General features: G+C 58.0%; 2 protein-coding genes across 10 annotated transcripts in view; one reads left to right on the forward strand and one right to left on the reverse strand.

The window, feature by feature from the left end:
* MAP3K13 (mitogen-activated protein kinase kinase kinase 13) overlaps positions 1–10,758 on the forward strand; it is a 57,271-nt gene extending 46,513 nt beyond the window's left edge. For 6 of the 8 annotated variants that reach the window (XM_064165603.1, XM_064165606.1, XM_064165608.1 and 3 more), the window contains 7 exons: positions 668–784; positions 1,663–1,800; positions 2,629–3,328; positions 3,937–4,007; positions 6,595–6,916; positions 7,604–7,701; positions 7,777–10,758. In XM_064165603.1, the coding sequence (XP_064021673.1) occupies positions 668–784; positions 1,663–1,800; positions 2,629–3,328; positions 3,937–4,007; positions 6,595–6,916; positions 7,604–7,701; positions 7,777–7,837 (1,507 nt within the window). In that variant the 3' untranslated portion in view covers positions 7,838–10,758. Of the gene's footprint in view, positions 1–667; positions 785–1,662; positions 1,801–2,628; positions 3,329–3,936; positions 4,008–6,594; positions 6,917–7,603 lie in introns of all 8 variants that reach the window. The other 2 variants (XM_064165609.1, XM_064165610.1) reach the window with 2 other exon arrangements.
* A 1,344-nt stretch (positions 10,759–12,102) lies between these two features.
* TMEM41A (transmembrane protein 41A) lies at positions 12,103–14,474 on the reverse strand. Of its 2 annotated transcripts, XM_064165621.1 has the most exons (5): positions 14,321–14,474; positions 14,073–14,226; positions 13,653–13,814; positions 13,025–13,163; positions 12,103–12,526 (listed from the first exon to the last, which is right to left on the reverse strand). In XM_064165621.1, the coding sequence occupies exons 1-5, from the start codon at positions 14,416–14,418 to the stop codon at positions 12,306–12,308; spliced, it is 774 nt and encodes a 257-aa protein (XP_064021691.1). In that variant the 5' UTR covers positions 14,419–14,474; the 3' UTR covers positions 12,103–12,305. The 2 variants fall into 2 exon arrangements, with proteins under 2 accessions (XP_064021691.1, XP_064021692.1); XM_064165622.1 differs by lacking the exon at positions 13,025–13,163 and having other exon boundaries at positions 12,345–12,526.
* Positions 14,475–14,496: the final 22 nt, after the last annotated feature.

Below are 14,496 nucleotides of genomic sequence, written 5' to 3' on the forward strand. Positions count from 1 at the left end.
TGATACAGAGGTGCGAACGCGGCTGTGACAGAGGGACAGGAACCAGCAATGGCAGTTCAGACCTGAGGAACCAGAGCAAACCTTCTTCACCACTTTGGTGGAGTTGGTGATCAGGGCTCCCTAGCCTAGGGAGCTTCCAATGGTCATTTCCTTCAGCTATGCTTGGTGATGTCTTCTGCAGCTCTGCTGTAGCAGTAGGGCCAGGCTGCTCTTTGTGAAATACAGGCAGGAGACTTCTCCCTCCACCTCTGTAGAGTCATTAAGGTTGGAAAAGACCTTTAAGATGATCTGATCCAACCATAACCCGGCTACCACAACCACTGAACTGTATCCTGAAGCATCACATCTAAGCTTCTTGAACACCTTAGAAGCTGACTTAGCCCCATGTCCCAAAGAGTTGATCAGGGCTTGGCCCAAGGACTGCTGGCTGCGTGAGGCACTTGCGCCCTCTCTAGCGAGCGGTGCGGTCGCTCTGGACTGCTGTCATCAGTCTCTGCTGCGGCAAGCTCTCGGTCCTCACTGACTGTCAGCTCTGCCTGGGCTTCAGTGCCGCACGGTCACCTCAGCTGACTTCTGGAAGGCCTTTTCCTAAAGCAGCTGTGCCTGTCCTCCTTGCCCTCTCTTGGTCCCTGGCAGCAGCTGTGGAGCTCTGACCTCTGCCTTTCAGACATGCGCTGGACATCCGCGAGCACTATGAGAGGAAGCTAGAGCGAGCCAACAACCTCTACATGGAGCTCAGTGCCATCATGCTGCAGCTGGAGGTCCGGGAGAAGGAGCTCATCAAGTATGTACCCCTGGGCACCAGGGCATGGCGGGTATGGGGCAGTATGCCTGCAGGAGGTTCAAACACAGCACTTAGCTTTGAAAGTGTGCTTGCAGATCTCAGAGAATGGTTGAGGGTGGAAAACCCTTCAACATGACCAAGTCCAACCATAACCCAGCTACCATGACCATTAAATTGCAATCTGAAGCACCACATCTGCAGCTTGAGCACTTCCAGGGAAGGGGACTCCACCACCTCCCTGGGCAGCCTGACCACTCCAGTCCCTGACCACTCTCGCAGGAAGAATTTATTCCTAATCTTCAACTGAACCCTCCCCAGCACAATTTCAGGCCACTTTCTCTTATTCTCTCTCGGGTTCCTTGGGAGAAGAGACCAACCCCCACCTCATTGCAACCTCCTCTCAGGCTGCTGCAGAGAGCAATGGTCTCCTCTCAGCCTCCTCTTCTCCAGAGTAACTCCAGCTCACTCAGCCACTCCTTGTATGATGGAGTCGGTGTGCCCTGACTAAGTAAAGCAAGAGCTGGCACGCAGAGAGCAGAGTGCTGCAGAGCATTAGTGCACAGATCTTCACCCAGCATTTACTGGCTGGGACCACCTTTCCCAGTTGGTGTTGGCATCTTTTGGCCGCTTTGCACAGAGGAGGTCCCTAGACCCACTCTTGTGAGGCCTGGAGAACAGCTGTGCTGTTGCTGGCCTGCAGCAGGCCCTGTTCCCACTGCATGATCTCTGCAGAGCAGGTAGCTGATGTCCTTCCCCAGAGGGGTGCTGCATGGCACCCAGGCCTGGCTGAGGAGCAGCACTCATCCTGCTCACACTGCAGCTGTTTCTGCCCTGCTGCGGGACTGATCTCTTGGGTTCTGTCTTCTCCCATGCTTCAGGAGGGAGCAAGCAGTGGAAAAGAAATACCCTGGGACTTACAAACGACACCCAGTCAGACCAATAATCCACCCCAACACCGTGGAGAAGCTGATGAAGAGGAAAGGAGTCTCCCACAAACCAGGCAGCCAGGCTAAACGGTAAGAAGTTAGCCTCCTGCTGTGGCAGCAACTAGCAGCAGATCCCCATTGAGGTGAGCAGGCCTCTTGCTGCCCTTGAATCTGATGAGAGCACAGGACAGGGTAGAGGAGTCTTGGGCCTGGTTTGGCCCTCAGGATCACATCTCTTCAACTGGCCCCTGCCTGGGCAGCTCTCTGGAGCTGCTTGCTCCATTGTTTTTTTTCTCCACGGATGACAGTGCTTTGACTGGAGGCATCTAACATGCCCCCAGGCAAAGAGCATGAGCTGGGTGGCCACAGCAGGGAGAAGGATGGTGGAAATCAGCCGACCTCTAGAGTCAGACCCTCAATTGGGAATTGAGATTTGGGAGTTCTTGCTGCCCTCGCAACTACTTGCCTTCTGCAGGGCTTTCAGCAAGTCAGATGTTTAACTTTGGTTTTATTTCAGAGGAACCCTCTCTTTTATTCTTCCATTTTCTGGAGTCTGCAGGAGTTAGAGACTCTTGGTTAACAGTGGAGAATCACTCTGCACGAGTAGCCACATGTGCTTCTCAGCAGCCGTCAGATGCTGAGCACAGGGTAGGAGCCTGCCCTGCACCAGGGTCTTCGGAGGGAGCTATTTTGGGAGCAGAACATCAGAGTAGGAGCAGAAAAAGGAGGGTGCGTGGCAGTTGTTGGGAAGAGCAGCAAGGAAGGGGCGCGGAGCGTGATGAGCTGACCAGAAAGGCCATTGAGTGGAGAAGGTCAAAGGGAACTGCTGCCGGGGAGGGCAGCCGGCAGGCTGTGGGAAGCAGAGGCTGCTCCCGGCTCGGCGCCGGTGGCCTAACGAGTGAGTTGTGCTGTCTCCAGGCCGGACCTGCTCAAGTCGGAGGGCATCCCCAGCACGGAGGCGGCATCCAACGGCTCCCCGGCCTCGGGAAGCCCCAAGATGTCGGCGCTGAGCGGCAAGAGTCGCTACCGCAGCAAGCCGCGGCACCGCCGGGGCAACAGCAAAGGCAGCTCCAGCGACTTCCCTGGCATCCTGAAGAGCCAGCCCGCGCAGGACGAAGCGGCCCCTGCCGCCCCGCACCACCTCCCGCAGCAGGCAGGCCTGCCGCCGCAGCCCGGGCACGGGCAGGACATCGCCAGCTGCGCCAACAACCTGCGCTACTTCGGCCCCGCGGCCGCGCTGCGCAGCCCGCTCGGCAACCAGGCACAGCGCCGCATGGCCGGCTCCAGCCCCGACCTCATCTCCGCCGCCGTGCAGGCCGACTGCCGCCGCAGCCTGCGGAGCCCGCCGGGCGCGGCCGAGCGCTGGCAGTGCTGCCAGCCGGACCCCTACGGCTCCTGCCTGCAGTGCGGGGAGGAGGAGGGCGGGCAGGGGCAGCTGCCAGCGGGCACAGCCCCGAGCCGCGCCCAGTCGCCAGCGCCCGCAGCCCTGTACGAGAGTGCGCAGCGCACGGAGCGGGTGGAGGAGCAGTCGGGCAGCTGCAACCCGGCCCCTGCCCTAGGCACTCCCCAGCACTTGGCTTCGTCAGTGCTGCCTTGCAAGGCGAGACCCCTTCAAAAGGTAAGGACAAGGCACAGTGGCTTTTAAAAAACAAACTTGCTCCTTTCCCGCAGAAGCTGTGGGGCAGAGGCCCCTGTCTGGGTGTTCCATGTGCATGTAGCAGTAGACTGGCACATGGAACTGGTCTCACGGAAGACCCTTCAAGGCCATAAAGTCCTGCCATAGCCCTGTGAGCTATGCTACCATGAGCACTAAACTGCACCCTGAAGCACCTCCAGGGATGGGGACTCCACCTCCTCCCTGGGCAGCCTGTGCCAATCTCTGACCACTCTTGCAGCAAAGAAATTTTTCCTCATCTCCAACTTAACCCTCCCCTGGCACAGTCTCAGGACAGTTCCTCTTGTCCTGTCGCTGGTCACCTGGCAGAAGAGACCAAGATCAGCCTCACTGCAACCTTTCAAGGAGTTGCAGCGAGCAGTGAGGTCTCCCCTCGGCCTTCTCCAGGCTAAACAACCCCTGCTTCCTCAGGCTCTCCTAACATGAGATGCCCTCCAAACCGTGGGCGTGTCAGAGCATGCTGCTCACGGGTCTGCTCTGAGTGCCTGTGTGCGTGGGGCCGTTTGCTGCTCTTTCAGAGGTGACTCCTCCTTGTCCTTGTTTCCTGCCAGAGCGGCGATGACTCTTCAGAAGAGGAGGAGGGTGAAGTCGACAGTGAAGTGGAGTTCCCTCGCAGGCAAAGGTAAAAGGTGAATTCACTCTGGGGGAACAGCAGTCAGGGGAGCTGTCCCTGCAGCTGCAGGCCGGCAGAGAGACTGGGCAAAAGGGCAGAGCCACACCTGGCACACCCCAGCCTCCTCAGCTGCTGCCCTGTGCTCGCTCACTGCTTGCAGCCTGGCCCAAGGTTCGTTTCTGCATTCAGGGAATGGGTTGGGTTGGAAGAGACCTTGAAGACCATCCGGTGACAACCCCCTCCCATGAGCAGGGACACCTCCCATCAGCCCAGGCTGCTCAAGGCCTCATCCAGCCTGGCCTTGGACACCTCTGGAGAGGCACACCCAGAACCAGGCCTGTTGGATGTTGAGACCCTTTGTGGGCTTTTCCAGATGTTTCCTACCAAGTGTCACTGCAGTGGGGCAGGCTCCACCAGGTGAATTCAGAGAGGATAGAAGAGCCTGGTGACAACATGGCAGATGAAATAAGGCTTGAGGGGATGTTCCTACCTAAACCTAGGTAATAGTGGGCTTCACGTTCCTGTGGTCAGGAAAGAGATCATGGAATTAGTGCTGAAAGCATCTGCTGGAAACGCAGAAGTGATCCAGGGGGAGAAGAGGTTAAGGGTTGTTATGAACACCTCCCTTCCTGGAGGTGTCCAAGGCCAGGCTGGATGAGGCCTTGAGCAGCCTGGGCTGGTGGGAGGTGTCCCTGCCCATGGCAAGGGGTTGGGGCTGGATAGGCTTTAAGGTCCCTTCCAATCCAGCCCATTCCAAGGAGGAGAGGCAGTGCTGGGAGTTATGTGGAGAACACAAAGAACTGATTCCTCATCTCGGTGTGAGGGAAGCTAAGAAAGTGTGCAGTGAGCAGAGGAAGAGCTTTGCTTTGCCAACCAAGACGTTGTCAGAGTTGGAGTTCATTGTCAAGGTCTGCTGTGGAAATCAGAACATCCAGAAGTCCCAGGTGTTAAATTTATGGAGCCTGGGCCCCTCAGTGGCTTTTAAGCTCCAGGATCCAGCTTTGATCTGTAGCTCTAGAGCCTGATCTGCTGAAGGGTGCAAATCAGCTGTGCCAGGAGAAAGCAGGCTCAGTCTGCACCCCTTCTGCTCCCGCAGCACCCAGGCCGCTCTGGCTGCCTGGGGCTGCAGCCAGGGTGCTGGGCTGGGTGAGCTTTGACTCGCACTTCTCGTGGAGGACGATTTGCCTGTCCTGAGTGCCCCGTGCTGGCCTGCTGGGGGTCTCCTGGCACGTTCTGTCAGCTGGCATTTTGTGCCATTGCTGTTGAAACCTGGCCGGAGGCAACTTCCACATTCACCTAGCTGTGACCTGGTTTTGGTACCTAAGTTCTAGCCTGGTGTTGGGATCACTGCCAGCTGGTGCAGATACTCCCAGATGAGTTAGCTTGAACAGCCTTTTCTGGGGACGAAGGACTGTGAAAGGACAGCAGGTTCCAGGGCAGAGCAGTGGTATGAAGGTGGAGCAGGCAAGGTCAGAACAGATGAATTCAGAGATGCAGATCTTGAACCAAATCACCCAAAGCCTGGTGGATTCCCACAGCTGGGAGATGTAGAAGCCCACCCCCTGCAAAGGTTTTGCTGTCAGCTGTGGCTGAGCCTGAGCTGTGTTCTCAGGGTGGGTAGAGGCCTGTGGAGTGCTGGTGTGAAGCCTTTCTTCTCTGGAGAGAAGGAAGAGGTGAGGTTTGCCAAGGAACCTGTGTAAAGATGGAGCAGCCCCTCTGCCTTCCCTGCACTGCTGACGTTGTGCTCCGTGCTGTGAATTCAGGCTGTCTGCCAGCTGGCAGAGGGAGCTCCTGGCACTGGAACTCGACATTGCCCTGCCTCACCAGCTCATGCTCTGTGCAGTCAGAGCCTGCACAGAAGCTGTCCACTTGGAAGCTCCAACTATCCTAGCTGCCAGTGGTCTCACCCAGGGATGAGTGGGCACCAGAGGTGGAGTGTGTTGAGGCCAATTGCGGCAAAGTAGCTGAAGGCAGCCCCCAGGTGATTGTTTTTTGTCTGCAGACTTACTGTGACCAGAGTCACAGCATGGCAGGGGTGGAAGGAACCTCCAGAGATCATCCAGTCCAGCTCCCTGCCAGAGCAGGGGTACCCAGGGCAGATCATGAAGGAAAGCAGCCAGATGAGTCTGGAAAGGTTCCAGGGAAGGAGACTCCACAGCTTCTCTGGGCAGCCTCCTCCAGGCTCCAACACTCTCACACCAAAGAGGTTTCTCCTCATGTTGAGGTAGAACCTCCTAGGTCCCAGCTTGTGCCCCTTGTTCCTTGCCCTATCACTGGGCACCACTGATCAGAGTCTGGCACCTTCCTCCTGGCACTCACCTCTCAGGTACTTACAGACACTGCTCAGGTCCCCTCTCAGCCTTCTGCTCTCCAGGCTAAGCAGCCCCAGGGCTCTCAGCCTTTCAGCAGAGCTGTTCCAGTCCCTAGTCATCCTCATAGCCTCCCTTGGACTCTCTCCAGCAACTCCCTGTCTCTCTTGAAGTGGGGGCCCAGCACTGGGCACAGCATTGCAGCTGTGGTCTCAGCAGGGCAGAGCAGAGGGGCAGAAGAACCTCCCTAGCCCTAGTAGAAGCTGAAGTCCTCTCCTGGTTCGCAGACCTCACCGCTGCATCAGCAGCTGCCAGTCCTACTCCACCTTCAGCTCGGAGAACTTCTCTGTGTCCGACGGAGAGGAGGGGAACACGAGCGACCACTCCAACAGCCCGGACGAGCTGGGCCCCAGGCTGGAGGGTGAGCTGGGCCCCAGGCTGGAGGATGAGCTGGGCCCCAGGCTGGAGGACATGCTGTCCCAGACCCCCGAGATCCCCATCGACATCTGCAGCCAGTCGGACGGGCTGTCGGACAAGGAGTGTGCCGTGCGCAGGGTCAAGACGCAGATGTCTCTGGGCAAGCTCTGCGCGGAGGAGCACAGCTGCGAGGTGAGTCCTGCAGCTTGCTTGTCCTGTGTCCTCCTGAGGGGTAAAGGGAGGTGCTGTGGGAAGGAGCCCGAGATCCAGAACGCTGGAGGTGGTGTGGTAGCTGCACGACAGCAAAGCAACTCAGCTACCCTGTCCTTGTGCTGCCTGCCCCTAGGAGTGGGCAAGGGAAAGCAGCAGAGCCAAAGCTGAGTGCAGTTTGCTGGTGAGGGTGAGTGTGCTGCGGGGAGGCCAGCAGGGCTGCACTCCCTGACTGGGGCACAGCAGAGAGTACAGACAGAGCTTCCCCATGGGCAGCCTTGCTGCCGAAGCTGAGGTTCTTGCCTGCCTTTTGCTGTCTGCCAGGAGGAGCAGGGCAGAGCCTGCTGTACCATCTCCTAAAGCCACCTGTTTGGTAGTGCTCTGGCCAGATGTTTATTTGCTGTCTTGTGGCTGGGTGGAGACAAGCGACTGGAGGTGACGATGTGCTGCCGATGTCTCCTGTGTGCTGGGGGTGATCTTTGTCTGTCTCTTGCTAGGAGCTGGGGTGGTGTGGTGCAGGGATGGTGCTCGGTGTTCAGGGACGTGGTTTGGTGTTCACCCTCTAGTGCTGAGTCAGAGTCTGCACGGGGTGGTCTCGGAGGTGTCTCTTAAGCAGATGCATTCTGTGGTGCTGTGACTGAAGCCTGCCCCTCATCCTTTGCCCTGCAGCCCCCAGGCCAGTTTGCAGACTCAGACTGTGACTCTTCTGAAGGGGACTGTTCCGATGCCACCGTCAGGACCAACAAGCCCTGCAGCTCTGCTACTTGGTAACACAGATCCCCCCCCAAAGCTTCCTGGTACTGGCATTTTGATTTCCCTGAGGTTCCACTTCATTCCCCTAGGTCACACTTTGCAGGAAGAGAAGCTGCTTCTCCTCCCCCCCCCAGGAGTGATTTGCAATAACCCGACTCTGGAAAATGTCCAAATGGAATTAATTCTCTTGGAGCATTTCAATCAAGAATGGCAGGGATGTATTTTATGGAATAATCTAGTTACTGTAACATGGATATTTATTTTTTTGACATTTTAACACTTTTTACTGTAAAGAGTGGATTGTATTTATAGACACAGACTTACTGCAAAAAACAAAAACAAAGAGCTCAGCAAGCAAGCACACGACAGAGAAAGGTTCTGGGGGCTGCCCGGGCTGCTGGGTGTGCAGGCACCGGGGGACTGCTGCTGCTGCTGCTTTCACAGGGGACCAGGCCTCAGGGCCCTCAGGCTGGAGAGCAGATCACACAACCTAAACCACTCAGTCTTAGCAAATGAGCAAGCCTAGAAAGAGACCTTCCCGTGGGTGACCTGTGGACAAAGCAGGCCCAGCTGGGGCCTTGGGGATCAGCAGGTGGACACGTTCCTGAAGACAGCTGCTGCCGAGGTGCTAACATCCAGAGGCTTCTGAGTGGAGACATCCCCAGGAGTGTACCAGTGGGGCTTCTTGTCAGGAGTTTTCGTTTCTGGTTTTTGGGTTTTTTTAATCAGCATTTCGTTGTGAGATCCTGCAGGTGAATTCTGACCTCGTCCCCTCCAGACTGGTCCAAGAGCACTTGCTGACGTCGTCCACACTTCGCTCCGGCAGCGCCGGTCTCCAGCCCAGCAGAGCCTTGCAGATGCAGTGTGCCATTGCCCAGGCTGCTTCCTCTCCTTACCTCCCGTCTGCTTCAGCCCCTCAAGGAAATCAGTCAGATGAGTGCTGGGAAGCCTGAGTGGCAGCCCCTGGGCAGCACGGAGCTGGAGCTCAGGAAGGTGCAGAGCCTGAGCCTGGCTGTGCCTGAGCTGGGCTTGGGGAAGCAGCCCCGAGGGGGAGCAGCAGAGCTCCGTGTGGAGGTGGCAGGCTGGGGATCAGCAGCCCGGATCTGCCCTGCTCACTGTGTGTCCCTGAAGGCACTCAGGCTGCCCGGCAGGCTCTGTGCAGAGCATGTCGCAGAGGGGTCCTGCTGGGGGCTGTGACACGGCTGTGGCTCAGCTGCACCCCGAGGCCTCTTTTCTCTTCCCAGCTGAAGTCCTGCAGGTGAAGGTGAGGATGGAGCTGGTAGGTGAGAGGCCGAGAAGCTGTTTTCTGATAGAACTCATAGTGCCTTCCCTTCAAACACTACTTCTGAGTCACTACTGCAAGAACAAACCCATGGAGCACGTGTCCCCCTCCCCTGTGCCCTTAGCTGGGTCCCTCTGCAGGAGCTCTCCCTCTGCCCTTCCTGGCGCGCTGTGCCATGCCCGGGTGGCACAGGGGTGCAGCAGCCTGGGATGAAGGGCAGCCATGGACCATGGCCAGGTACTTTCTGTTGCTGTTTGTTTACATTTTGTGTTAAAATGTTTGTTTGGATTTACCTGTGGTAATTTATAGCCTGATGGCACAATGAAGGAAAATGTCTTACTTATGCAGAGAGCAGTATTGAAGCAGTTAAATTATCCCAGATTTTTAACTTTCTGTAGCTGGACTACAACAGATCTTAAGTTATGATGTTATTTTATTATTTATTCTCATTTCTGTAGAGCAGAAGGTTGGCTTCCCCTCCAGCACAGCTGTCACCTCTTTCTGTCACCTCCTCCCTGCCCCCGGGGGTGGCTGCAAGCAGAGCTGGTCTGGGCAGCTGTCAGGAGCTGCTGCCTCTCGTGATTTCCAAGGGTGCTGTCACAGTAGGGCAGAGAAGCTGGCAGGGCTGGTCCAAGAAGGGTGGATGAAGTCAGCCCCACGGGTTCCCGGTCCATGCTGCAAGGCACTCCTGTTGCTGGTAGAGTTGGCAGCCCCCGAGCTGGTGGGGAGTGGTGCCGAGGCAGCGAGTGGCTTCTGAATCCACCACGGAGTGAGTAACCCTCACAAGATCCCCTGGCAGGAGCATCCAGGACAAGCAGTGAGCAGGGCAGCAGGTACCAGAGCAGGAGTGGCCAGCAGTGGATCTCCGTAGGGGATCACCTGTGCAGGACCAAACGGGCTGCTGAGAGAAGGGAGGGACTGGACCACCCCTGCCGGCAGCAGCAATAATCAGCTCTGGGTGGAAGCAGAAAATGCAGAGGGCAGCAGAGCTCTGCTTTGGCTTGCTCCTTGCTTCCTCTTCCCATCTCCCGTTTCTCCTCCCACATGTTCTCTGTCTCTTGGCCAGCAACAGGAGGTGGCAGGGCCAGGACTGACTTTGCTGCTGCGCTGTGAGAGGGGCTTTGATGTGGAAGAGGTGATGCAGGTCAGGGAGCTGGGCTGCAGGAGCTCAGCAGTGGAGAGCTGAGTGCGTGAGAGGCACACAGCAGGACCAAACAGTGGCATAGAGAAGCTGAGAGCTGCCGTCAAAGTCCCCCATAGCAGAAGATGCCAGGCCTTATGCCCCTTTAGGCACTGTGCCGTTTACTCTGGCAGATGCCCACCGTGTGCCTGGGTTGGCTGCTGTCAGTTCCCCAGGGTTTTCTCCTTAGTGAAACCTACTCAGAACTGCACCTAGCTGTGGTCTCCACCTTGCCGGATGGGCACCTCTGCTGCAGTTCCTCATAGGGGCGAGGGGTTGCTGCTTCCACCTCGTAGTAGCAGTGCAGCTGCAGGACAGTAGCCCCTGGGCTCCCCTTCCAGCACCCTGCCTGCCCTGCTGCAGTTCTCACGGCTGCTGACAGCTCCTGACACTAGCCCAGACTCTTCTCCCACAGCTGAATGTTGCCTTCCCCACTGTCGTGTCCAGTACCCGTCCCACCGTGGCTCTGCCCAGTGGTGTTCATCTCCCCGCCCTGCTCTGCGCATTCCTGACACAAACTTGATTTTTGTATGCCCAGTGTACAGTGGTGGGAACAAGAATGACTATCAAAGCAAACAATGCATGGAATAAAGAGCCAGTGTACTTCAAGCCTGCTCAGCCTGGTCTGCTCCTCTGGGACACTGCAGTGAGGCCTTGCTCAGTGTCAGTGACCAGCTTCTGCTTACTCGAACGCAGCTGGCCCAGCACTAGAGGAGCCTGACTGGGCACCTAGGTGTCCCTAAGCATGGACTTTGTCCCCGTCCAGCGAGAGGCTCTGCAGCTGTGGCTTCTCACCCCGTTCAGGCTGGCTGGTGGGGAGGTGCCCTGGTAAGGCATTCAGAGCACTCTGCTGGCTCCCAGCTGCCCCTTCCAGGGCAGACCCTTCGCTGCCTGCCTGCAGAGCAGAGCAAGGCACTGCAAGCACCAACACGGAGCACAGTGGCATCATCTCTGTCCAGCCAGGGGGACAGAGCCTCCCTGCTTACTTAGAAACCTCCTGGTTCATAGAAGAGTAGAGAGGATTAAGGAGCCTCTCGAGGACAAATCCCTTCCAGCCAGGCACATCCACACTGTTTTGGTTTGGGTCTTCCCTTTAGCCTGTGGGGAGCTGCAGCCCCTGGCAGGCCTCAGGAGCCTTCTCTGAGGTGACAGATGCTTGCAGGGAGCTCTTTCCCACCTCCTGAATGAGTCTGCTGCAGGGTGCACTGCCTGAGTGTGAAGGACAGGGGCAGCTCTGCTACAGCTCTGCCATCTCCTACAGAATCACAGAACGGGCTGGGTTGGAAGGGACCTCCCAGGGTCACCCCGTCCAAGCCCTCTGCACTCAGCAGGGACACTCTCCACTAGAGCAGGCTGCCCAGTGCCCTGTCAAGCCTGACACAGATGGGGCCTCAACCACCTCCCCAGGCATCCTGTTGCAGTGTTTCAGCAGCCTCATAATAAAGAGGGAGGAGCAGGGCCCCTCAAATGCAATTCTGCTCCACTTTGTACTTGTACTACTGCACCTCACAAAAGAAGGCCAGAAATGCTAAGTAAGGGTGGGTTTGAGGGGAGAGAGGGAGGAGGGAGCAGGGCCTGGCTGCAGCTGGGAAATGCTGCTCTAGAGCAGCCATGAGGAACAGACAGCCCCTGTGCTGTGCACTCCTTGGTGTCAAGGGATGAGGCTGGGCAGGACCCCAGCAGACCCTGCTCAGAGCAGGCAGCAGCCATCTGCTGCCACCTCAGCCACCACGGAGACCAGCTGGGAGCCCAGGGCAGTGCTTGGCCCCTGTCTTCAAGAGCTGGTGAGACTAAAAGGTTCAGGTTTGCCTTCAAGAGCTGGGAGGAATGAAGAGTTCAGATTTGCCTCTGTCGTGGGATGCTCCTAGTCCTGGTGGTTTTCTTTTCCCCACTGCTGACATAGCTGCAGTGTGGCACTCTGGAGACACAGGCAAAGGAAGGAGGCAGAGGAGCTGAAGTGCTGACAAAGGCTGTATGGCACTCTGGGTGCAGACATGCACAGTAGAGACCCTCACACCTCTCAGACGAGAAGAATGATTAGAAACTGCCTCTGCCATTGGTCCATGGTGGCACAAAGCATGCAGAGTACAACCCTCAGGAACAGAGAGCTGCAGCTTTTGTGAGGCAGTCCCCCGGCAGCTGGGGCACCTGAGCCTTCAGAAGCTCTTTTTGCCGTTGAGCACTGGAGTGTGCTGGCCCCCATCCAGCTTCAAGTGTTGCTTGCTGTACTTCTTGATGAGGGTCCCTGGGATCAGTGCTGCTGTGGCCATTGCCAGCAGCTTCAGCAGTGTGTCCCAGGAGAAAATGGCATCCAAAGAGGTGATCTGAGACAGAATGGCTCCTGTCTGCACGCAGATGAAGTTGTACGGTGTGAGACCTGAAAGGACCAGAGCAAAAACAGCATAAGGGTGGGGAGACACTGGCACAGGTTGCCCAGGTAGGTGTGGCTGACCCCACTCTGGAGGTGTTGAAAGCCAGGTTGGATGAGACTTTGAGCAATCTGGGCTGGTGGGAGGTGTCCCTGAGCATGGCAGGGGGGTGGAGCTGGATGAGCTTTAAGGTTCTTTCCAACCCATCTCATTCTGGGATTCCATCAATTCCCTCCCCCAGCTCAAATAGATCCTGGCCCAAGGCCAGGCAGAGGAGTCTGCGTTCACAGGGGAGAGGAGGGAGCTGAAACTGCTCTGTGGGTGATGTTCACAGACTGAGAAGTGCTCTGAGGTCTCCTACTGCAAGGGCAGCAGGAAGGCAAACGGCTCAGTGGGGCAGAGTCACAGCTGCACCTCTGCTCCTCCCCAGCTCAAGGTGGCTGCTAGCCAGGGCTGTGGATGAGGCAAGGTCGAGCTGCCCCTCAGGCAGCGTCCCCAGGCCTTACCGATGAGAACGGAGAGGAAGAACTGGGACAGAGGGATGTTTAAAATGGGAGCTGAGAGATTCAGGAACCAGTTTGGTGTCATGGGGAACAGCCTCAGGAACAACAAGAAGAAAAACAAGCAGCTCCTGTTCTCTTCTACCTGCCAAGGGAAGTGTTGCAAGTTATGTGTGTCCTTCAGACGGCAGCAACAGCAGTGTCCGTGGCACTGAGTTTCCTTCCAGCGTGCTGCAACTCACAGTCCAGAACTGCTGAGAAGCAGCAACTTTAAGCCTGGATGGGAGCCAGCCCCTTCCTGCAAGTGGTGAAAATGGGATCTAACCTGCACGAGAGATGGGGAAGTCAGGACCAGCTGCACCATGCAGCAGAAGCTAGGCGAGGCAGTTCTGGAGCACAGGGGTTCCCCGTCACAGCATCTCACTGCTGATTTCCCCTGGGAGCTTCTACACACCCCCATGGCAAACAGCCTTGCTCCCAAGAGAGCAGTCTCCTCCTAGGTCGTGTCAAAGGCCCCTAAGTGACCTGATACACTTCCTACATGCACTTTTTTACTAATCACCTAAAGGATCAGTGAAAGAGGCAGCCTCGGCAGGGGCGTTCCGGGTGTCTGCAGGACCCAGCCTTTTCTTACCTTCCTCTGCAGCAGAGTCACTTTGTCAGGGAAGTAGAAGACAATGAGCTGCTTCCCAAAGGTGTCCGACAGCAGGTAGCAGAAGGTGGCTCCCACGGAGGTAAGGGCCGAACACAGCACCAGCCCCGTCCACGGCCCGAAGAGTGCTCCCGCCAGGACGTTCTGCCAGGACACGGAGCCGGGTGAGCGCTCGGCAACACCGCCGAGTCCCTCCAGCCCGGGTGGCTCCGGCGCCCCCGGGGCAGCTGCGCCTGCTGCCGACGCCGCCCGGGCCCACCTCGCAAGGCGCTGCCCTTGCGCCTTGTCCCGGAAAGCAGCACTTGGCCCAGCACTGGGGGCAAAGGGCCCCTCCGAGGGGTTGGCACCGCCGCCCGCCCTGCACCCTGGGCGGCCCTGCCGGCGCCCTGCAGCCGCGCGTACCAGGAGGCTGGAGCCGGGGATGGCGAAGCTCTGCTTGTAGAGGTAGGCGGCGCAGAACAGGGTCAGCGCCGTGCCCCGGTGCTGCCGCTCGTAGTCTCGCAGCGCCTCGGCCAGCTCCCGGAGCTCCTCCAGGTCCGACGGGAACCGCAGCGGCCTGCGGGAGGAGCGGAGCCGGCAGGAGACACCGGAGCACCGGCCCGCCTCGCCCCCCCGGCGCCGCGCCCGCCCCGCTCCGCTCCCGCACCCACCTGCGCGCCTGCCCCGCGCTCAGCCGGGCCGACAGCAGCCAGAGCGCGGCCGTGGAGGCCGCAAAGACGAACAGCAGCCCGGGCAGCCGCCGCCACATCCCGCGACGGGCACCGCAGCCCGGGCACAGCCGCTGCCGCCCCACCGCAGCCCGGCGGGACGCGCAGGCGCGGGGCGG

This window comes from Pogoniulus pusillus, chromosome 26 (genome assembly GCF_015220805.1).
Source record: "Pogoniulus pusillus isolate bPogPus1 chromosome 26, bPogPus1.pri, whole genome shotgun sequence".
Classification (NCBI taxonomy): domain Eukaryota; kingdom Metazoa; phylum Chordata; class Aves; order Piciformes; family Lybiidae; genus Pogoniulus; species Pogoniulus pusillus.